Source organism: Malus sylvestris, chromosome 1, assembly GCF_916048215.2.
Source record: "Malus sylvestris chromosome 1, drMalSylv7.2, whole genome shotgun sequence".
NCBI classification, from domain to species: Eukaryota; Viridiplantae; Streptophyta; class Magnoliopsida; order Rosales; family Rosaceae; genus Malus; species Malus sylvestris.
The window spans coordinates 11,769,584-11,793,717 of record NC_062260.1 but is presented as its reverse complement, the minus strand read 5'-3'; the positions used below and the strand labels follow the sequence as shown (position 1 = coordinate 11,793,717).

At 41.0% G+C, this 24,134-nt stretch overlaps 2 protein-coding genes and 1 long non-coding RNA gene across 4 annotated transcripts; 1 reads left to right on the top strand and 2 right to left on the bottom strand.

Moving 5' to 3' along the window:
- Window positions 1-3,030: 3,030 nt before the first annotated feature.
- Window positions 3,031-16,072, bottom strand: LOC126620096 (serine hydroxymethyltransferase, mitochondrial-like). Its single transcript, XM_050288575.1, has 16 exons — window positions 15,787-16,072; window positions 15,574-15,618; window positions 15,408-15,494; window positions 15,016-15,137; window positions 14,843-14,919; window positions 14,497-14,621; window positions 5,915-6,007; window positions 5,420-5,512; window positions 5,105-5,302; window positions 4,867-4,971; window positions 4,691-4,756; window positions 4,433-4,510; window positions 4,208-4,319; window positions 4,014-4,124; window positions 3,705-3,872; window positions 3,031-3,238 (listed from the first exon to the last, which is right to left on the bottom strand). Exons 1-15 carry the CDS (start codon window positions 15,874-15,876, stop codon window positions 3,727-3,729), a joined length of 1,548 nt encoding a protein of 515 aa, XP_050144532.1. The 5' UTR covers window positions 15,877-16,072; the 3' UTR covers window positions 3,031-3,238; window positions 3,705-3,726.
- Window positions 16,073-16,114: 42 nt separating this feature from the next.
- Window positions 16,115-17,839, top strand: LOC126620102 (uncharacterized). Of its 2 annotated transcripts, none has more exons than XR_007622237.1 (2): window positions 16,115-16,234; window positions 17,513-17,839. It is a non-coding gene; the product is annotated as an uncharacterized LOC126620102 (long non-coding RNA). The 2 variants fall into 2 exon arrangements; XR_007622241.1 differs by lacking the exon at window positions 16,115-16,234 and adding an exon at window positions 16,659-16,802.
- A 4,443-nt stretch (window positions 17,840-22,282) lies between these two features.
- On the bottom strand, window positions 22,283-22,711 carry LOC126610484 (uncharacterized). Its single transcript, XM_050278597.1, has one exon. It carries the CDS (start codon window positions 22,709-22,711, stop codon window positions 22,283-22,285), a length of 429 nt encoding a protein of 142 aa, XP_050134554.1.
- Between the last annotated feature and the right edge of the window lie 1,423 nt (window positions 22,712-24,134).

The following is a 24,134-nucleotide window of genomic DNA, read 5'->3' as shown; positions in this document are numbered from 1 at the left end:
GGAGACGTTATAAGTCTTGTCCCTCAAAGTACATACAAAATACCGATATAATTACAAAATTACTACTATATCTTCAAGCATTAGTGTTCATAGCCACATTTCACATGGTCCATGTGTATTTTCAATAGTTTGTTGTAGGGGTGCAACTTGGGTTGGGCCAATCTCAACACGTCCATGTCCAACCCGACTTTAAGTGAATTTTTTTTAGTTGTAACCTACCCGAACCCAACCCAACCCGTTCATTGATTGGGTTGATCATTTGGCCGTCCATCTCCAACCCAACCCGGCTAACCAAACTTAGTCTAACCAGATTGTAACTCATCTCAATTAATGTTCATAATACAGCCAAGTGAGCCAAGTCAAAAAACCAACGCCCTTTCTAATATTTTTTTAATAAATTACCCTTTATAATTACTTAAGCTTTTAGGGAATAAGAGGTTTTGGTTAGTCAACCCATATTCATAGTCTCTAAATCTCAAAGCTTTATAGTAGATTGGTTTATGAAATTAAAGTTAGCTAGTTTTGATGCTACTTGGCTTAATTTTTTTAGGAATTCTTGGAAACTAAATTGTTACAAGAGTAAACTTGAAAAAGTTGGGCGACCTGAACCCAACCCAAGTAAACCCTAACACAATTAAACCCGAGCCTAAATGAACCCGAATGAAACCCAATCCGAACCTGAGCCCGAATTGTAAAAGTTAGGTTAAGATTGGTTAACCTTCCAATCCACCCGAGTTGCACCCCTAGTTTGTTGTATAAAATATGTCTTACTATCTATTTGTATTGTTATTTGTATCATATTTCTTATAGAGGTAGGGGCCACCTACACATGGGGTTTCATCTATATTAAAGATAGGCCTTTAAGCTAAAATGGTCTTTGAAATTTGCATAACTCCTCACTTTGATCCCTAAGATTTGAAATTAATATAATTGGTCCCTAAATTTGTCCACCATCAATTATTTTGGCCATTTCGTGAAAAATCTCTATTAAATAAGAATAAAATGACCAAAATACTCTTAATTTTTGTCAAATCATTTTGGCCCATTGTTTATTAAATTGAGGGTATATTTGTGTCACATCCCGGCCTGGGGTGGATCACTTCCCGGACCATCTCTACCACCGTAGCACGATATTGTCCGCTTTGGGCCCCGACCACACCTTCACGGTTTTGTTTCTGGGAACTCACGAGCAACTTCCCAGTGAGTCACCCATCCTGGGAGTGCTCTGGCCTCCTTCTCGCTTAACTTCGGAGTTGTTACGGAACCCAAAGCCAGTGAGCTCCCAAAAGGCCTCGTACTAGGTAGGGATGAGAATATACATTTAAGGATCACTCCCCTGGGCGATGTGGGATGTTACAATCCACCATTTTAGAGGTCTGACGTCCTCGTCGGCACACTTCCGCCCAAAGATTAGCTCTGATACAATTTGTCACATCTCGGCCCGAGGCGGATCACTTCCCGGACCATCTCCACCACCGTAGCACGATATTGTCCGCTTTGGGCCTCGACCACGCCCTCACAATTTTGTTTCTAGAAACTCACGAACAACTTCCCAGTGGGTCACCCATCCTGGGAGTGCTCTGGCCTCCTTCTCGCTTAACTTCGGAGTTCCTACGGAACCCAAAGCCAGTGAGCTTCCAAAAGGCCTCGTGCTAGGTAGGGATGAGAATATACATTTAAGGATCACTTCCCTGGGCGATGTGGGATGTTACAATTTGTTATTTTGATCCTTATTTAACATAATTTTGCACGGAAGGACCAAAATGATTGATGGTGGACAATCTCAAGGACGACTTCTATTGGTTTCAAATCTCAGGGACCAAAGTGATGTGTTATGTAAATCTCAGGGTCCATTTTAGCTAAAAAGCCATAGAAATATGATACAAGTAAAGGGTAAGATTAGCATTTTTGAAATATGCTAGAATACCAAGACAAGTAAACAATAAAGAAAGCACATTGTTCCATTAAATTTAGGAAAGCTAGTTGTTGGGTTCTTTTCTCCTTGGCAACGGTATCAGACAACATTAAATAAGAAAGAATAATGCAAGAGACCTAAATTTCAAACCCAATTTGCAAATCAAATGATATGTCACTAATACAAAATAAGCATGTTAATCAACACTTGAGTAATAATCCAATCATCAAAATCCACAACATTTGGTTTACAAAATTTGGTTTAGAAATTTGATTTCCCTATCATTATCCGATACGAAAACCAGAGAAAGTGATACAGGTGAAGGAGAAATTGTGTGAGATGGTTGTAGCAACGATAGTATAGCAATGATAATGGCGTTAGTGGTGGTAGTTTGGTGGGCGCAGTGCTAGCGGCGGTGGTGGTGGTAGTGATGACCTAATGGGGTGTTTGAAGGTGGTAGTGGTGGTAGTACTGGAGATGGGTTTGGTTGTAGTGAGAGTAAGGGGGGTGGTGGTGGCAACGTTGTGCCAATGTAGTGACAGTCATGATGGCGGCAATGACAGTGAAATGGTGTTGGTGATGGTTGTGGCAGTGCAATACTTTTGACAATCCAAGAGTGGCTTTTGGTGATGACGACATGCTGGTTTATAGTGATGGTTGCGTTGGGACTTGGGTGACTTTTTTTTCTTTTGTAAGACATCAATGCTTAATTCCTTTTCAGACATGTATGATATTCATCTATTAAGATCGAAATAGAATTCTCATTGCCTTTAACAAATAAAATTTGATATTCTGTTTGAAGTTATTATTAACACTAAAAAAATATCGTCATCATACTGTAAACATTAAAATTTCAGCAAATTTTCGTATTTACACATAGATTTCTCATTTAAGATATTTATTTAGGTGTAGTTTAAAGTCAAAATTTATGAATTGCATTATTTAGGTGAAACCTCAATGTTCCCTTTATCCCTTGCAACCAAAGAAAAAAGGGAAAGACAACGACTTTGGAGTGAAGGAATTCCATCCATACTTGTATAAACTATGTATTAAACTCATTTGTTCGTTGGATATAAGCGGCATATCATGTTGGCCATACTGATTAGTCATACTACTTTCTTTTCTATGTGCTTTTTATTTTATTTTTTTAAATGAAGGCAGGTTTATTGCATAGCAAAGCTTCAACAGATTTACTAATATACATTCATCAGGATCCGAATCAAGGTTTTGCTGAATTTAGATACACCGTAGCTCTAAGTTCGATCTTGACATACGATCCTTCTTGTTTCTCAACCAAGAAAACTCCATTGATGATGACCGTGCCTGTTCCACAACGATAAGTTAAATCATAAAGTGAAGAACACCAAAACCAGAAAATTAGGATACCAGATCAACCACATACCACAAAGCAGCTAATCAGTCCATCAAAGACTACTAATTAACATGAGATTGCAGTGATGTTAAGATAGATTACAGCATTAAGATAGTAATGTAAGCATGCTTTAGCAGCAGGTGCAAAGCGATTGGTGGCATTTTTTTGTACTTTGTATCGGTTTGAAAGATAACACAGTGCGCTGAAGTCCAAATGCATAAAAAATACATTGATTGTTAGTGATGCAGAGATGTCTTTCGGCTCCCTATTGTGTTTTTCACATAAACAAACTAAATCACAAGACGTGCCTGTAGAGTTGCTTTGATTGAAGTGCAAATTTGTGTCTCGTTGTTCATAAAACACAAAAGCGTCATATGAACATACATGGCTTGAATTGTGATTGAGGTTATCTCATACCTAACACAGCATGATCTCTTCTTCAGTTCTTGTACTTCAAGGTTTCTTTCTCAAACCCAATTGTAGGAAATTGCTTAGCATACTCCTCAACATCATGGCGGAGCTTTGCAGTCTCAGATTGGAAGTGAGGGGCAGAAAGTGCGGCCACAAAGTCCTTCAACTTTGTTCCTGGTGTACAGAAATGAACGAAATGCAATACCATGTGAGTTGATGCAAGCACTACGATTACCCCACTTGTATATGAAAGGCAACTAGACAAACAAAAACTTGGTGAGCATGAAATTTATGATGTCAAATATTATTAGGAACCTTTGGCTTCCTCCTTGATCTTCAATGCCAAATTCACAGCAGCATCAAAAAAGTCTGCAACCTTAGCGAAATCCTCCTCAACAAATCCCCTAGAAGTAAGAGCCGGGGTTCCTGAATTTGCAAAAGAATTACCAAGTAAGGTTACTGAAAATCCAAGTAACAAAAGAGCAACTAAAACGATGAGAAGGCTTTACCCATCCTGATGCCACCAGGAACCATAGCAGACACATCTCCAGGAACAGTGTTTTTGTTGGCTGCAATGTGAACGGCCTCCAACACCTTTTCGACCCTGGAACCGTCAATTCCCTGAAAAATGAGATATCAAGTATATCAGTACATAATTCGTAACAGAGAAATCTATATGTTAACGCTATAAGCTTCTCGGTTAAGTATTACAGAAAAGAAAAAATGTCTATTACCTTGTTCTTCAAATTCACCAAAACTAAATGGTTCTCGGTTCCGCCAGAAACAAGTTCATATCCTTTCTGAGCCAAAGACTGCATATTTTGCCAATTTAGCTATTAGACAAATGTACTAGAAAGAGAAAATCATCAGCGAAATTCTAATATGTGAATAAAAGGATATGTCTAAAGTTATTCGTAATTAAGTATGAATGAATGTACAGGTGTAAGATCTTGTCTCAGTAACAAAGATTCATGCATCTGATAATCTGATACCTGGGCAAATCTTGAGCAATTGGTGAGAACTTGCTCCTGATAGGTTTTGTACTCTGGAGTAGTAGCCTACATTAAAAGAAGATTCGGACAACATGAACAATAAGATTTCAACATAATATGAACTGGAGGGAAGGAGAGTGATTGTGTAGAGCATTTAACTTAATCGGCACGTATACCTGTTTCAAGGCAACTGCCAAACCGGTAATTGTGTGGTTGTGTGGGCCACCTTGAAGTCCAGGAAAGACGGCTTGATTGATTTTGTCTTCGTAGTCGTAAAACACCTTGAGGAAAGTATAGACATTTGGCCAGTTTGAAGAATGAATACATCAAATAAATGAAAAATGATTACGAGTAAAATGCAGCTTACAAGGTAAGTATACTCAAGTTTTTGAACCTTGATCTTTGGAAACTCACCTCTTGCCCTTGTTTGTTAGTCTCTTTTACCCCCTTTCTAAAAAAAATCATGGCTCCACGAGGGCCACGCAGTGACTTGTGCGTTGTGGTGGTCACTACATCTGCATAGTCGAAAGGTGATGGAATAACACCAGCTGCAACCAACCCACTGATGTGTGCCATGTCTGCCAACAATATTGCTTTCTGTTTGTTGCATACCTGTCAAGTACTTGAAATGTAAATCTTGGACTTCTCCACCATCACATTATAATTTTAGCACGAGGGCTTTTATTTTGAGATTTTCTACTATTATTATACAAATCCAAACAAGTTTACCTTACGAATGCGGTCATAATCATACAGACGTGCATAAGCACTAGCACCAGCAACTATTAATTTTGGCCGGTATAGCGTGGCACTTTTCTCCAACTGAAAATCATAGTTATTCATGTCAATGAAGCTTAATACTTGCACAGGTAGAAAAAATTAAAAACACAGTTTATATAATATGACAAGCGAGACTAAATAGAATAAGATAGAATTCGTCTAGTGTAAACTTCATATAAAATGTTGCGGTTTAATTCATCCATCACAGCCCTGATTTAAAGGATGACTTTTCACTATTCCTACAGGTGAACGAGTAGGTTTGATTTGCGATGGTTATTTGGCCTCAAATGTTCTTCATGAATTCCTCAGTCATGTCAAGGCCTAAAGAGGGAACGTCCGTAAATCATGGCATTTTGAACAAGTAATTTCCTGCACCTATGTTCTGCAACAACAAAAAAGAGTTGCAATGCAAGAATCACTAGAACAATAAAATTTCTAAGCTACCTGGTCGTAGTCAATATAGCCGGTGCTCTCATTCAGTCTGTATGGCATGGTTTCGAAAAATATTGACACAGCAGATATCTTTTTAGTGTCAGTCTGCACAGTACCAAAACAAGAAGTAATGTAATCGCTATCAAACATTAAAACAACAACAACAACAACAACAACAACAAAGCCTTTTCCCACTAAGTGGGGTCGGCTATATGAATCCTAGAACGCCATTGCGCTCGGTTTTGTGTCATGTCCTCCGTTAGATCCAAGTACTCTAAGTCTTTTCTTAGAGTCTCTTCCAAAGTTTTCCTAGGTCTTCCTCTACCCCTTTGGCCCTGAACCTCTGTCCCGTAGTCACATCTTCGAACCGGAGCGTCAGTCGGCCTTCTTTGCACATGTCCAAATCATCGGAGCCGATTTTCTCTCATCTTTCCTACAATTTCGGCTACTCCTACTTTACCTCGGATATCCTCATTCCCAATCTTATCCTTTCTCGTGTGCCCACACATCCCACGAAGCATCCTCATCTCCGCTACACCCATTTTGTGTACGTGTTGATGCTTCACCGCCCAACATTCTGTGCCATACAACATCGCTGGCCTTATTGCCGTCCTATAAAATTTTCCCTTGAGCTTCAGTGGCCTACGACGGTCACACAACACGCCGGATGCACTCTTACACTTCATCCATCCAGCTCGTATTCTATGGTTGAGATCTCCATCTAATTCTCCGTTCTCTTGCAAGATAGATCCTAGGTAGCGAAAACGGTCGCTTTTTGTGATCTTCGCTAGATTGCTCCGGTCATTAGTGTGGATAAGTATATAAATGGATAGAGATAGGAAAGCAAACACAAGATGTACGTGGTTCACCCAGATTGGCTACGTCCACGGAATAGAAGAGTTCTCATTAATTGTGAAGGGTTTACACAAGTACATAGGTTCAAGCTCTCCTTTAGTGAGTACAAGTGAATGATTTAGTACAAATGACATTAGGAAATATTGTGGGAGAATGATCTCGTAATCACGAAACTTCTAAGTATCGGAGTGTGGTGTCGTCTTGACTTGCCTTATCTGTCTCATAGGTAGATGTGGCATCTTCTCTGGAAGTACTCTTCCTCCATCCAGGGGTGGTATCTTTAACTGGTGGAGATGCACAAGGTAATGTATCAATTTCACTTGAAGCTTACTTGTAGTCTCAGGCTTGGTCAAGCGCGATACAAACCATGTAGTAGGAGTCCCCCAAGTCGCCGAGCTAGGGGGTCTGCTGAAAGAGGTGACAGACAAGGTAAGCAATCAGAGCTCCGACTGATTGTTCACCTTCTCCCCATCTTGCAGCAGCATGAAGGATAAAGAGAAGAAAAATGAGAAGAGATGATATGAGATACTTTTGCTTTTGAAGAAGTAACTTTCCACAGGCTTATTCTTGAACTGAGCTGGAGGGTTTTCTGGTTTCCTCCAGAGTATAAGGCCGACTGAAGAATTTGAGGGTCAAAACAAGTCCATCAAATCTAGAGTACGTTCCACCCTGCTGATATGGGATACTTTTGCTTTTGACAGAGTAATGGATGTATCGGCACGTGTGCTGTTACGCTTGTCTCCACATGCTTCCTTGTATCCTTCGCACTTGCCCTATCTGTTCTTCAAGCAGATGCGGAATCTTCCCTGGAAACATAAGATGTTGAAGATGAGTACTCGAGAGCAATGCCAGGTAAGTAATCAGGTAAGGGGTTCCAGGCAGTCAGTTCCTGGCTGGAAGCTTGATTCCAAGTGCTGACTGATTGCTCTCTTTCTCCTTGTCTTGCAGGTAAAAACAAGGCCAAAGGAAAAGACAGAGAAAAAGCATGATATGGGATACTCTTGCTTTTAACCCTGATGATATGAGATATTCTTGCTCTAGTATAGCTTGTTTGCAGAGGTATTATCGGGGGGAAAGAAAGCTGAATATTTCGAAAGGCTTCGTTGGGAGTGCCCTCTCAGATATGATGAAGGGTTGAGCATTTTTGCAGGTCTGCCTGTCCGTTAGGGATGGAGGTCGACATATATAGGAGTCTCCCTAACAACAAGTAATAATGCTATTCCTTTACCCTGCTTGGTCATAGCACGGTAGTGGGAGCTGCCAGTTTCACATGTTTTAACTCTGTCAGAGCACTTTGAAAAAGTGGTCTGTGGTATCTGGCTCTCGAGATTCGGAGAACGATGCCTCTTCGATTTTTGAGAAAGCAATCATGCTGGGGGTCTGGCTCTCGAGATTCGTAGAGCAGTGTCTCTTCGATTTTTGAGGAAGTAATCATGTTGGGAGTCTGGCTCTCGAGATTCGGAGGGCGGTGCCTCTTCGATTTTGGAGCAAGCAATCCTGTTGGGAGTGTTGTCTCGAATGTGAGTAAAGGTTGGGCATGTTTGCTAGTCTACCTTGCCACGAAGCACAAAGGTTGACACACAGGGACTTTCCAATTATCCAGCAATGGTACTGTTCCTTTACCCTCTCTTCGCTTTTGAGAAAGTAGTCATGTTGGGAGTCTGGCTCTCGAGATTCGGAGGACGGTGCCTCTTCGATTTTGGAGCAAGCAATCTTGTTGGGAGTGTTTTCTCGAAAGTGAGTAAAGGTTGGGCATGTTTGCTAGTCTACGTTGCCACGAAGCACAGAGGTTGACACACAGGGACTTTCCAATTATCCAACAGTGGTACTGTTCCTTTACCCTTGTGGGTAATAATATGGTAGCTAGACCTTCAAAATTTATGTGTCTAAAACTTTGTTAGTGCTGTTTCTTTGCTATTCTTTTACCTTTCTTGGTCAGAGCGATGTAGTGGGAGCTGCAAGCTTCACGTGCTCAACTTTGGCAGAGAACTTTGGCAAAGTTATTTGTGGTACCCATGAGCTATTGTTGCGTGTGGGAAGTGGGTGATTGAACAGTAAGATTCATGTGCTTTCTACTTCACCAGAAGCCTTCGACAGAATGCCCATAATTTCTGCAAAGCTGAGTGTGCGTGTGACAGGTGTTGATAAGGCTAGAAAAGTAGGTGCCTCTTCGATTTCTGAGATCGGCCCTCGTGGTCTCTGAGCAGCCCAGCTTTTGAGAAAGCGAGCGCCTCTTCGATTGATTCGGAGAACGATGCCTCATCGATTTTTGAGAAAGCAATCATGCTGGGGGTCTGGCTCTCGAAGATTCGGGGAGCAGTGTCTCTTCGATTTTTGAGAAAGTAATCACGTTGGGAGTCTGGCTCTCGAGATTCGGAGGGCGGTGCCTCTTCGATTTTGGAGCAAGCAATCTTGTTGGGAGTGTTTTCTCGAATGTGAGTAAAGGTTGGGCATGTTTGCTAGTCTACCTTGCCACGAAGCACAGAGGTTGACACACAGGGACTTTCCAATTATCCAGCAATGGTACTGTTCCTTTACCCTCTCTTCGATTTTTAAGAAAGTAGTCATGTTGGGAGTCTGGCTCTCGAGATTCGGAGGACGGTGCCTCTTCGATTTTGGAGCAAGCAATCTTATTGGGAGTGTTTTCTCGAATGTGAGTAAAGGTTGGGCATGTTTGCTAGTCTACCTTGCCACGAAGCACAGAGGTTGACACACAGGGACTTTCCAATTATCCAGCAGTGGTACTGTTCCTTTACCCTTGTGGGTAATAATATGGTAGCTAGACCTTCAAAATTTATGGGTCTAAACTTTGTTAGTGCTGTTTCTTTGCTATTCTTTTACCCTTCTTGGTCAGAGCGATGTAGTGGGAGCTGCAAGCTTCACGTGCTCAACTTTGGCAAAGAACTTTGGCAAAGTTATCTGTGGTACCCATGAGCTATTGTTGCGTGTGGGAAGTGGGTGATTGAACAGTAAGATTCATGTGTTTTATACTTCCCCATAAGTCTTCGACAGAATGCCCATAATTTCTGCAAAGCTGAGTGTGCGTGTGACGGGTGCTGACAAGGCTGGAAAAGTAGGTGCCTCTTCGATTTCTGAGATCGGCCCTCGTGGTCTCTAAGGAGCCCAGCTTTTGAGAAAGCGAGCGCCTCTTCGATTTCTGAGATCGGCCTTCGTGGTCTTTGAGCAGCCCAACTTTTGAGAAAGCAAACGCCTCTTCGATTTCTGAGATCAACCCTCGTGATCTCTAAGCAGCCCAGCTTTTGAGAAAGCAAACGCCTCTTCGATTTCTGAGCAGGCGCCTCTTCGCTTTCTGAAGCTCCGTCGAGTGCAGATTTTTATAGAGGCTGGCATTAAGTTCCAAAGCACACTTGAATCTCCACCAGTAGAAGCTTCATTCTTGCACTTCTAAGATCTTGATTTGTCCGACCTCTTCTCTCTTCAACACCTTTGAAAATGTCTGGCCCCTCCGACCGTCGTTTTGACTTGAACCTTGTTGAAGAGGCAGCCCCGCCTTCTCCAGACAACATATGGCGCCCATCCTTCGTCTCCCCTACTGGTCCTCTTACCGTTGGGGATTCCGTGATGAAGAATGATATGACCGCTGCGGTGGTGGCCAGGAACCTTCTCACTCCCAAAGATAACAGACTACTTTCCAAACGGTCTGATGAGTTAGCTGTTAAGGATTCGCTGGCTCTCAGTGTTCAGTGTGCAGGTTCTGTGTCTAATATGGCCCAACGCCTATTTGCTCGAACCCGCCAAGTTGAATCCTTGGCGGCTGAAGTGATGAGTCTCAAACAGGAGATTAGAGGGCTCAAGCATGAGAATAAACAGTTGCACCGGCTCGCACATGACTATGCTACAAACATGAAGAGGAAGCTTGACCAGATGAAGGAAACTGATGGTCAGGTTTTACTTGATCATCAGAGATTTGTGGGTTTGTTCCAAAGGCATTTATTGCCTTCGTCTTCTGGGGCTGTACCGCGTAATGAAGCTCCGAATGATCAACCTCTGATGCCTCCTCCTTCTAGGGTTCTGTCCAGTACTGAGGCTCCAAATGATCCCCCTCCGGTGCCTTCTCTTTCTGGGGCTCTACCGACTGCTGAGACTTCTCCTAAGCAACCTTTGTGAAGGCTCCATCTTGTGTGTTTATTTTGACTCATGTATATGTACATATTTGTAGCTGATCGGGGATATCAATAAATAAGCTTTCCTTCATTTCAACGTATTGTGTTAAATACACCAAAGCCTTCTTCGCTAAGTTCTTTGAATTTTCTTTTGTTGAAGCTTGTATGTTGAAGCTTTCTGAGTGGAGCATGTAGGTTGGGGTAGTGTTCCCTTAATTTCCCGAGTGAGGAAAACTTCTCGGTTGGAGACTTGGAAAATCCAAGTCACTGAGTGGGATCGGCTATATGAATCTTAGAACGCCATTGTGCTCGATCCTGTGTCATGTCCTTCGTTAGATCCAAGTACTCTAAGTCTTTTCTTAGAGTCTCTTCCAAAGTTTTCCTAGGTCTTCCTCTACCCCTTCGGCCCTGAACCTCTGTCCCATAGTCGCATCTTCTAATCGGAGCGTCAGTAGGCCTTCTTTGCACATGTCCAAACCACCGTAACCGATTTTCTCTCATCTTTCCTTCAATTTCGGCTACTCCTACTTTACCCCGGATATCCTCATTCCTAATCTTATCCTTTCTCGTGTGCCCACACATCCAACGAAGCATCCTCATCTCCGCTACACCCATTTTGTGTACGTGTTGATGTTTCACCGCCCAACATTCTGTGCCATACAGCATCGCCGGCCTTATTGCCGTCCTATAAAATTTTCCCTTGAGCTTCAATGGCATACGGCGGTCACACAACACGCCGGATGCACTCTTCCACTTCATCCATCCAGCTTGTATTCTATGGTTGAGATCTCAATCTAATTCTCCGTTCTTTTGCAAGATAGATCCTAGGTAACGAAAACGGTCGCTTTTTGGTATTTCTTGATCTCCGATCCTCACCCCTAACTCGTTTTGGCCTCCATTTGCACTGAACTTGCACTCCATATATTCTGTCTTTGATCGGCTTAGGCGAAGACCTTTAGATTCCAACACTTCTCTCCAAAGGTTAAGCTTTGCATTTACCCCTTCCTGAGTTTCATCTATCAACACTATATCGTCTGCGAAAAGCATACACCAAGGAATATCATCTTGAATATGTCCTGTTAACTCATCCATTACCAACGCAAAAAGGTAAGGACTTAAGGATGAGCCTTGATGTAATCCTACAGTTATGGGAAAGCTTTCGGTTTGTCCTTCATGAGTTCTTACGGCAGTCTTTGCTCCTTCATACATATCCTTTATAGCTTGGATATATGCTACTCGTACTCCTTTCTTCTCTAAAATCCTCCAAAGAATGTCTCTTGGGACCCTATCATACGCTTTTTCCAAATCTATAAAGACCATGTGTAAATCCTTTTTCCCATCTCTATATCTTTCCATCAATCTTCGTAAGAGATAGATTGCCTCCATGGTTGAGCGCCCTGGCATGAACCCGAATTGGTTGTCCGAAACCCGTGTCTCTTGCCTCAATCTATGCTCAATGACTCTCTCCCAGAGCTTCATTGTATGACTCATTAGCTTAATACCCCTATAGTTCATGCAATTTTGTACGTCGCCCTTATTCTTGTAGATAGGCACCAAAGTGCTCGTTCGCCACTCATTTGGCATCTTCTTCGTTTTCAAAATCCTATTGAAAAGGTCAGTGAGCCATGTTATACCTGTCTCTCCCAAAAGTTTCCACACTTCGATTGGTATATTGTCTGGGCCTATTGCTTTTTTATGCTTCATCTTCTTCAAAGCTACAACCACTTCTTCCTTCCGGATTCGACGATAAAAAGAGTAGTTTCTACACTCTTCTGAGTTACTCAACTCCCCTAAAGAATCACTCATTTCATGTCCTTCATTGAAAAGATTATGAAAATAACCTCTCCATCTGTCTTTAACCGCGTTCTCTGTAGCAAGAACCTTTCCATCCTCATCCTTGATGCACCTCACTTGGTTTAGGTCCCTTGTCTTCTTTTCCCTTGCTCTAGATAGTTTATAGATATCCAACTCTCCTTCTTTGGTATCTAGTCGTTTATACATATCGTCGTAAGCCGCTAACTTAGCTTCTCTGACATCTTTTTTCGCCTCTTGCTTCGCTTTTCTATACCTTTCACCATTTTCATCGGTCCTCTCCTTGTATAAGGCTTTACAACATTCCTTCTTAGCCTTCACCTTTGTTTGTACCTCCTCATTCCACCACCAAGATTCCTTTTGGTGTGGGGCAAAGCCCTTGGACTCTCCTAATACCTCTTTTGCTACTTTTCGGATACAACTAGCCATGGAATCCCACATTTGGCTAGCTTCCCCCTCTCTATCCCACACACATTGGGTGATTACCTTCTCTTTGAAAATGACTTGTTTTTCTTCTTTTAGATTCCACCATCTAGTCCTTGGGCACTTCCAAGTCTTGTTCTTTTGTCTTACTCTTTTGATATGTACATCCATCACCAACAAGCGATGTTGATTAGCCACGCTCTCTCCTGGTATAACTTTGCAATCCTTACAAGTTATACGGTCCCCTTTCCTCATTAGAAGAAAATCTATTTGTGTTTTTGACGACCCACTCTTGTAGGTGATCACATGTTCTTCTCTCTTCTTAAAGAATGTGTTGGCTAAGAAGAGATCATATGCCATTGCAAAATCCAAGATAGCTTCCCCATCCTCGTTTCTCTCCCCAAAACCATGGCCACCATGAAAACCTCCATAGTTGCCTGTCTCCCTGCCCACGTGTCCATTTAAATCTCCTCCTATAAATAACTTCTCCGTCTGAGCAATTCCTTGCACCAAGTCTCCAAGATCTTCCCAAAATTTCTCCTTCGAACTCGTATCCAACCCTACTTGAGGTGCGTACGCACTAATCACATTGATAAGTTCTTGTCCTATTACAATCTTGATTGCCATGATTCTATCTCCTACCCTCTTGACATCTACAACATCTTGTACCAAGGTCTTGTCCACGATGATGCCAACACCGTTTCTCGTTCTATTTGTGCCCGAATACCAAAGTTTAAACCCTGAGTTTTCTAGATCCTTTGCCTTACTACCAACCCACTTAGTTTCTTGTAGGCACATAATATTTATCCTTCTCCTTACCATAACTTCCACTACTTCCATAGATTTTCCCGTTAAGGTTCCTATATTCCACGTTCCTAGACGCATTTTGCTCTCTTGAACTCTACCCTTCTGTCCTAGCTTCTTCACCCTCCCCCGTCTAATAGGATCAAAGTACTTCTTTTGTGTGTCCCGGGTAAAGTTGATAGGAGCATATGCTCCCAAACAACTTTGAGTGGAGTCGTTCGAAAAGAAGTTTCTATGGCCCCCTTGCTCATTTAACACTGCATCCGGGTGCCGATGGAGATACAGCGACCCTTGCTCACTTATCACTGTGCTCAGGCCACACAGCGCGCCACTTACGGGTGACGCCCACAAATTAAAATTTATAAACAGTGTGAGTTTCAAATTTCTTCAAAGTTAATAGATGTTATAAGTTTTGAGGCTGATGTTACAACAAGGTATGAAATTGTTCGTGCCCACACTTCAGAGGAAATATTGAGCACACCCTTAGGTTTAAAATCAAGACAGATGAACAATGATCATAAATTGATATTAGACATTTCATCACACCAGTCACCGCTTAATGGAAGTTGTAAGGACCTGATAACCGTGAGAAAGATGACCACCGTGAGGAAGATCAAGTGCCATGATTCTGTCATGAGGTTTTAACAATGCAGTGTAAACCTGGAAATTAGCTGGAGATCCTGATAAAGGCTGCACGTTCACTGCAATGTAAAGAAATGACATCATGTAAAAGAAAGCTTTGTTTAAAACACAACTATTCAAGGTTTTGATTGACTTAAATTCATATTGTAGCTGTTTGACAACTGAATACATGGTTCCAGTGAGTGTTGAGAACTTGAGATGCATAGTTCACATGTATGCTTGCTCTAGACTTTGTAACAAATAGCAGGAGGCTGCTCATGAGACATGCCATATGAATTACCTCCCCATTTTGCTGGATCCAACCGAAAAGCTTCCAAAGCACGCTTCTGACATAAGGATTCTGCCATGTCAATGAACCTGAGAATATGAACAGTTGACTATGTAAACACTCTGCTTTCAATCACATAGTTTTGTATCTTGACCAAAGGCAACAATCGGGAAGCTTTCACATACTCATTTCCTCCATAGTATCTAGCACCGGGATATCCTTCGCTGTATTTGTTGGTCATGACTGACCCAACTGCTTGCATGACGGAGACCGAAGTAAAGTTCTCCGAGGGTATCAGCTCTAAACCCTTCAGAAATACAACAAAGAATTCCAAAAAGAAACGAAGTTAAAGCACATGCCAATACTTGATATGTATACTAAAGAACCAGTTACCATCATTAAACTTCTCACCAAGAAATCACGGAAAAATGAAAGAGAAAATGTTTTAGCTGGGTTTAGTTCTCGACATACTAATAAAAGAAAGCATTTTTCACAATAATACCCATTACTCAATGACAAATAAGCCTAAAAACTATTCATAATAAAGTCTTGAGTTGATTATAGAACAAGATTATACCTTCCATTGCCTGGTTTTCTCGTGCTCAATGATATCCGCGATTTCGGGATCCACAGCCTCCAGTGGAGCATTCAATTGCTTAGGCCACTGCAAGATTTTCACAGTTTCACTATTCAGAAGCAAAAGACAAGAACAAACAAAAACACAAGCCAATATAGGAGCTTACAGTGACACCAGGCTTCTCATAGACAGCTTCATTGGGCAAAGATGACTGTATAATGAAAACAGACAAATGGGTAAGTGGTGAAGTTATCAGACATTCAAAAAAAGTTCGAATCCTCATATCCTCATGCCCGTAGTTTAGATTAGATTTATTAGAATATTGCTCGAATCAAAAAACAGAAAATAACCCAACAAAAGAAAGGGGTAGTAGAAAAACCATGTAATAGTGAGAGGTGGCATTGAAGAGGGGACGAATGGACTTATCCCCAGAAGCTGAAAGCCTGCGAAGCGCCAATGCCATCGCCATGGTTGGTTAGTTTTCCTCACCCTTTGGCTTCTGCGTTCAGTTGGGTGGTGAGGTTTTGTCTAAAAGCTTAAAAGTTGAGGTTTCATTGTCAAGTTGTCAACTGTAAAAAACAAAAACTGGATTTTTGTAAACTTGTAACACAATTATGTGGGGAAAATTAGTTAGGAGAAAACCATCCATGAGAGGCCTATCCGAACTTGTCATTTCTCAGCCACAAAGGGGCTCTCAGCAGGATATAGCCTGATCGGGTTTTTTGTGTGTTTTGTGAGATACATTTGGCCACCCAAGCTTTTTGAATGGATCTTGCAGGAGAGAGGACCTCACCAACTCAAGTGTCATTTTCCTAGAGCTGTTGGAGGTAAATCTACCAATATACCAAGTTTCATTTTATATTTTTTTATTGTAGAGCTAATTACAATGACCTATTACCAAAAAATTATAATGAACTATTTGTCGATTTGCCCCAAATTTGTATAAAATTGGTAATTTATTTGAACTTTGAATTTCGCCGATTACTCTCCTGAATTTTTGTAAATAGTCAATTTCTCGTGACGTTAGATTTTGAAAATTTTGAAATCTAACCTCAATTACAAAATACATCCCAATGTTTAGGTACTTTTTTTTTTTGAAAACATGTTTAGGTACTTCTAGCAAAGGACTCACTTTTAGCAATGAAAAACTGCAAGGATTAAAAAACAGTGGTCCTTCAGGGCATTCGATCCTCTCCTGAGCTTGGGCTCAGGAGCCTTCTGACCAACACACAAGAACTGTTGGATTTTGATCCAACATCTACAATTATTATAATTTTTAGAGGACTCCCTGTTTGTAGCCGTTGGATCAAAATCCAACGACCCTTGTGTATTGGTCAGGAGGCTCCTGAGCCCAAGCTCAGGAGAGGATCCAATTTCGTCTTTCAGGTAACGCAGGTTGTGTTTTTGTCCCTCTATTTCGTCTTTTTTTTTTTGGTTGTTGTTGTAATATTGCATATTACAATGTGGAGTCTATTCTTATATATAATTTGCCTAAGTTGGGATCAGAATTTCTTTATGGCTACATGGAGGTAGTGATAAATGAATAACCTCCATTAGTCATAAAAAATACAGGCTCCAATTGTGCCAATTATATATAGAAATAAATTATACATAAAATATTATAATTTTTTGAGTAAGCCAAGAAGACCACACATTTATACCATATTAGTGTATCATCTTATGCGACAAGAGATGCATCCAATTAGATAAAATAATTAATTGACGTGATATGTATACATCACTTACCACATCAAATGATACTAATGTAGCCTCTTGAGCACTTTCCAATTTAATTAGTTCTCGTAAAAAAACTTGTCTTCACATATTGGTAATTGTGAATAAGCCTAACAATAAAAATTTAAGATGCAATAAAATATGGCTTATTATCTTAACACCCCACAAATTGTTGAATAAACCTCACATACTTAATACACCTCACATTTGCTTTTTCACTTAAAAATTATCTTAATACACCCCACTTACTTCCCTATAATACCTCCACACCCCACATTCTTAATATACACCTTATATTTTCTACATATACCCCACATTTTCTATACACTCCACATTTCTCAAATCTTATAACATTCATTTTTAATTTTCAGGGACTGAATCTAAACATTTGAATGTTTAGTTTGCTGAATGATTTCAAATCATCTGAACGTTTAGTTTGCCGAATGATTTGAAAAATGTTTAGATTCATTTGAACTTTTTCAATAATGGAGAGAAAAAAGGTAAGAGTTTTATGGGATTGGTGCAATGGTAATGTTCTGGATGGTTTGTCTAGAAAGAAATACCAGGATGTTTAAGCATAAATTTGGAGACTGAATTAAAAAAATGAATGATAAGTATTGGGAATTGTTTTGGGTCTTGGTTTCTAATGACTTAAAGAATTCCCTTTCTTGTTGAATGTGAACATTTTCTTTGATTTCTCTTGACTAGAGGGTTATGTGTCTTTTACCTGTGTTGATGCACAAAATCGGAGGGGTCTTGGAATGATGTGAAATATATAAGCACTCAAATTAAACCCTCTTTTTATCAATTGTAGCAATGTATGTAAGTAGGGATCGTTCTAGACCGGGGATTAGGAGGGATTGCAAAATCACTTGGACATGACTCAAAAATGTAAAAACAAGTTTTAAACACTAAAATAGACTCAAAGAATGCAAAACTAAACTTTAAAACACCAAAACAAACCAAAAGACTCAAAACAGCACCAAAACACTCAAAACTGCCTTAAAAACACAATCTGGGCAGTTTTGGACACTAAGCACCAAATTGGACGAATTTGGGTTTTAACTTGAATCAAAACACTTAAAAACACAAAGTAAAACACTTACTAACTAATTTGACACTTTAAAACAAAGGGGGATTGGTTTTGGACGAATTTAAAAACAAAACAAACTTTGTAAATTAGAACAGATTGTAAAAACGAATTTGATTTAAATGGGTGAATGGAAGGCTAGCTAAGGGGTTCATCTCCACACATGTTATACTTGCATACAAAACGATTTCCAATTGCTTTTCAATAAACCATGAATTCTCAATGCCCCAAGTTAATTAGGTCCGCTTAAATTAACCTTCAGATTTTCCTAACGTTATTGAATTGGATGATTGCATACGACAACCCAAAACATTCCCCACAAGTCCCCTACATGATTGCATAATAGAGATACAAGCAAGAATCATTAAGTTCTATGAAAACCATAAGCATTGACGAAGCACTTGTTACTATGATTGCATGAAACTTATGCCAAGAATTTACTTAACGCAGTTGAGATCATCAACCTTTACTACTTGTGAATATAATTCCATAACGATTAGGTGAAATTTCCTTATATCCTAGCATTCAATTTATGCATGATAATTAAGCGTGCACTCTCAACCAACACACACAAATCAATGTAATTCTCATAGATAAGTAAATTGAATTCACAACTTATGAAACACAATTAGAAGTAATCAAATCATAACACAAGCATAAACATGTATTTCGAATCCCCCCTAGCCAAGGGGGGTTTAGTTCCTCATACGCACAAAACAAAGAGAATTGAATTTAAACATTGAAATCAAAGGAAAAGAAACACCTAGAAATTCCAGCGACGCGAACTTGAATTGCATGAACTTCCGAGCTTCCTCCTCCTCCTTGGTGCGGCAAAGGACTTTTAGGGACAGGTTGGGACTTTAGGTGTATGGATGGATGTAGTAGTGTTTAGGGGGTGGGGATGGTGCGGCAAGACTTAGAACTAGGGGGAATGGTGTTTGGTGGGTGCGGCAAGAGTGAGGAGAGGGTTGGACGAATTTCTGGAGTGATTTGTGAATTGTGGTGAGTGGTGCTCTGATTTAGGGGTTAATAGGAGTATATATAGGCACTTAAAACCCTAGGGTAATCAGATATGGACTTGGATAACCCAAATCCACAAGGAAATAGGTCTAAACAATCAGATTTTGCAAGGGAAAAGAGGTCCTAGGTGCGGCAGGGATAGGATAAGGTGATAAGGTTTCTAGAATGCCTTGCAAGGCAAGGAACTAGGCATCTAGAAGCTAGGGTGCGGCACCAATGTAGGGATTTAAGGATAGGGCTTCTAGAAAGCCCCAAAACTGATAGGAATTGCATGAAACCCACGGCAAGGATGTAAACTTTCTAGAAACTTCTCATTTGTGTCCTACAACACTTAGGAGTCCTTCTAGCATTAGGAAAACATGTCTCAATCCTCCCTTGACTTGGAATTCTTCTCCTTCTTCATCTTGGATTCCTTTTCCTTCTTGGACTTGGAAAACTTCTTTGTTGCTGAAACTTGATGCCATTTGGATTTAACTTTCCTACTTCAAGTAGGAAACCTTGTTCAAGTAGGAAATATCATCTTCAAATCTTCAATTTCGTCCATCCTCTTGGCTCCAAGCATATGACATCCATTCCAAGCTCAACTTTGCTCCAAAAGGCTCCAAAATGCATCATTTTTCATATTTTGCCCTTAGAACCTGAAAACACATAAAACTAGCTTAAAAGACTACTTTACTAAGCAAAAACACTATAAATGCACAAGAACAAGCTAAACTAAGGCGCATAAATATGCTCCTATCATGGAACAACATAAATCCGACCATAAATCTGCAAGAAAGTAAATAACACAAGATGTATCGTGGTTCACCCCAAGGTTTGGGTTACGTCCACACTGATATTGTATTTCTCTGAGAGGATTGAGGATGAGAGGGTGAGAGCTTCTGAGGGTGAGAGAGCTCTTCCCATGGCCTAAGAATTGGCCTCTCCCAATGAGGAAGGTAAGGAGTCCTTTTATAGAATGAGAGCTCCTCACTTATTACATATTTGCCCCTTCCTTTATTGCATAATTACATTTGAGTCCCCCGAGTATTTATACGAGATCTAAATACGAAGGCCTTAAGTATGGTACAAACAGTAGTCCCTCAAGTCTTTAGTCAAGAGAGTCTTTTGGCTGGAGACTTGAAATTCAGTCCATGTGTGGGCCGAAGTAATTAGATGTTGTCTTGAACTGATACTTGATATGAGGCGGTGCTCAAAGTGAAATGATGCTCAACTATAAGTAGCACATGTTGCGAAGGTGCTCGGCTTGTGGCTTATGTTGCCTTGGTTGGCTCGGCTTGTGGCGTTGAAGGTGAGGGAGTCCCTTTTATAGAATAAGAGCTCGCTCCTCAATACATAAATGGTGGGTTAGAGTTGATGCTCCCGACGAGGCAGTTGCTCAGCTGGCAGCGATGCTCTCTAATGAAGGTGAGGGAGTCCATTTTATAAAATAAGGGTTCACTCCTCAGTACATGAATAATGGATTAGGAGTGATGCTCACGGCGAGGCGATTGCTCAGTTGGCGACAATGCTCTCTAATGAAGGTAAGGGAGTCCCTTTTATAAAATAAGGGCTCGCTCCTCAGTACATGAATAATGGGTGATCTCTAATGAAAGTGAGGGAGTCCCTTTTATAGAATAAGGGCTCACTCCTTAATACATAAATAATGGGCTAAGTCCCCAAGTATTTTTCATGAGGCCCAGTTGAGGCCCAATATATGGTACATAGTGTAGTCCCCCAAGTCTTCGGTCAATAGAGTCTGTTGGCTGAAGACTTCAAATTGAATCCATGTATGGGCCGAAGTGGCGGTTGTTCATAGGTGGTATTTGTATACCCTGCACTGAAGCTTTGTAGGTAAAGCTTTACAAGTGAAGCTTTGAAGTTGGAGCTTTTGTAAATGAAGCTTTTGAAGCTGGAGCTCTGTAAATGAAGCTTTTGAAGCTAGAGCTTTTGTAAATGAAGCTTTTGAAGCTGAAGCTTTCGAAGCTAGAGCTCTGTAAATGAAGCTTTTGAAGTTGATTGACATGAGTGATGCTCATGAATGTTTATGTTGATTGACATGAGTGATGCTCATGGATGCCATGAGTGATGCTCATAAATGTTGACATGAGTGATGCTCATTAATGTTTATGTATGATTGATATGAGTGATGCTTATGAATGTTTATGTATGATTGACATGAGTAATGCTCATGTATAATTTGAAGTACTGGGTGTACTTTTGATCACCTGGTTGGTGATAATAGCGGCAGGCTGCCGAATAATTTTGGAGTGCTGGGCGTACTTTTGATCACCTGGTTGGTGATAATAGCGGCAGGTTGCCGAATAATTTGGAGTATTGGGCGTACTTTTGATCACTTGGTTGGCGATAATAGCGACGGGGTGCCGAATAATTTTTTGTAGTACTGGGCATACTTTTGGTCACCTGGTTGGTGATAATAGAGGGCATGGCTCTTTTGGGCATATGGGCCTTCGCCCTCCACATAACATTCCAGCCCATTATTTTGGGCTTGCCATTTTTATTTTTTTTTACCCTCTGATGGGGTTTATACAGATATCTCCGAAAGATAAGAAAAATAAATCACACAATTCAAAAAACAAGAAAAGTAAATCACATCATTCTGGTGGGGTGTTTATTCCTTGCTTTTGCAGTGTGGGTGTTTTTTCTTTGCTTTTGTAGATTTACGTGCCTGCTATCCATAGCTTTTCTGTAGGTGGTTGACAAAATAAAGAAAGCACCAACCGCTATTATCGAATTGCTTCAGCTTTCAACTAAAGAAAACATAATTATTTCTTTTCTCTTTTCCTTTTTGCTTTCCACTGCGTCTCTCTCTCTGTCCACCCCCACCCTCTCTGGCAGACTTGCTTTTGCCTTTCCTCTGCACCTTTGTTGCTTTTGTATTTGTTTCCCATGTGCACTCCCCGCTCTTTCTCTGATTTTTTTGTCGGCAAGACTTTCCCTCTTTTCAAGGCTCAATGCCAACTAGACTTCTAACTAAAGACTTCAACTTTATGAATTTACAATCACCAAGTAAATAAAAGGAAAGTAACAGCTAACAGTGAAAAGCCAACACAGATTCATCACTCACAGCAATGTACACTTCACACCTATATTTTGCCTCCACGTGGTGGGTAAGAAAGTGCATGACCCGAATCCGACCCCCCATCTCCAACCGTGACTCAATCTGCATTGTGGAACCGACGGGTCCAGTGCCGGTGCAGCTCAACCCGCTCAACCCATCTCCAAAAGTAGGGCCCGGTGGGTTCTGGACCATCCTAGAAGCTCGATTAGGATCGAAGACTGGGAACGACTGGGCAGCGAAGGTGGCGGCCATGAATTGGGTCTGACCCGCTTCGATCTTGCCGGCGGGTATGAATATGAACCCGACTTGGCTGTCAGAGTAGATAAGCTGGAGAGTGCTGTAGTAGTGGCTGAAGGCGGTGCGATTGGGAGAAGGTGAAGTTGACGGTGGAAGAGACATGTTAGGTGTTTCGCATGCGGGGAGAAGCTTGGGCCATGGAGTTCACCCACTGCTCTGCCGCGTTGGGATGAGAGACGGAGGTCTTGATGATGGGTCAGCATCATAGAAACGAACGAGTTTGATGAAGGTGGACCAGAGGAGCTTCACGGTGCAAGAAAGAAGGAAATTGAGAGAAAGTAGCGCTCAACGTTTTTTCAAAGCTTAAGAATAGAGATGGAGAAGTTGTGTTTGGGCAGAAACTTCGAGAGTTGGGCCTGGATTTGGGCTAGTGGATCCGGCTGCGTCAAGCGAGCTAGGATAACTATGGCACTAGGCCAGCCTGTGGTATATGATGAGCTTGGTGAGAGCTGAACCTGGGCTTGCTGTAGAATTTGACTAAGATTGCTTTGCTCCATCCAAGGAGACCACATACTTCAAACCGAACAAGAACTGTAATATGTCAGTATGGATTTCTGGATGTGAGCCTGGGTGGGCTTGTGCTTCTGCTAAGCAAGTTGAATTGAAAAATCGAACGTATGTGCCTAAGCTCACTCTCTGGTACCTCATCATCATCCGATCGTGTCTGTTTTGTCAGTGCTCAGTTTTGGATTTTCTAGAGATGGAGAATGGCTGATGAGAGAGAGATATGCGAAGGTTTTTTTTTTGGAAAAGCCCCAGGGGGGAGGTTCTAGGTTTTTGCAGATTCACGACGGAGGTGAAAAATTGAGAAAAAACCGACCTAGCTTTTCGTGTCATTTCTCACAGACAACGCCAAATGTTGATGCACAAAATCGAAAGGGTCTTGGAACAACGTAAATCCGACCGTGAATCTTCAAGAAAGTAAATAACACAAGATGTATTGTGGTTCACTCCAAGGTTTGGGTTACGTCCACACTGATATTGTATTTCTCTTAGAGGATTGAGGATGAGAGGGTGAGAGCTTCTGAGGGTGAGAGAGCTCTTCCCATGGCCTAAGAATTGGCCTCTCCTAATGAGTAGAGTGAGGAGTCATTTTATAGAATAAGAGCTTCTCACTTATTACATATTTGCCCCTTCCTTTATTACATAATTACATTTGAGTCCCCCGAGTATTTATACGAGATCTAAATACGGAGGCCCTAAGTATGGTACAAACAACCTGTATTTCGCATTCTTTGACACATCTTTGAGGTGGAATACTGGTTCAATGTGTCTCTACTCATTCATACTATCTGTTTTAGCCAGCATCAGAAAAAGTGTAACCTTTTGGAAGCTTCAAATTTCTGCCTCAAGTCAACAATCTCAACCTCAGCAGCAACTAGCCTGTGTTGAGAAATGGCCTCAACTTCATTTGATGTCTTAACTCGTAATTCCAAGTTTGCGTTCATCAAGAGAGGACTTCAAACTTTGAACACAAGCCCATGCCCTACATTCTGAATCTCTAGATTCCATGACATCCCTGTGA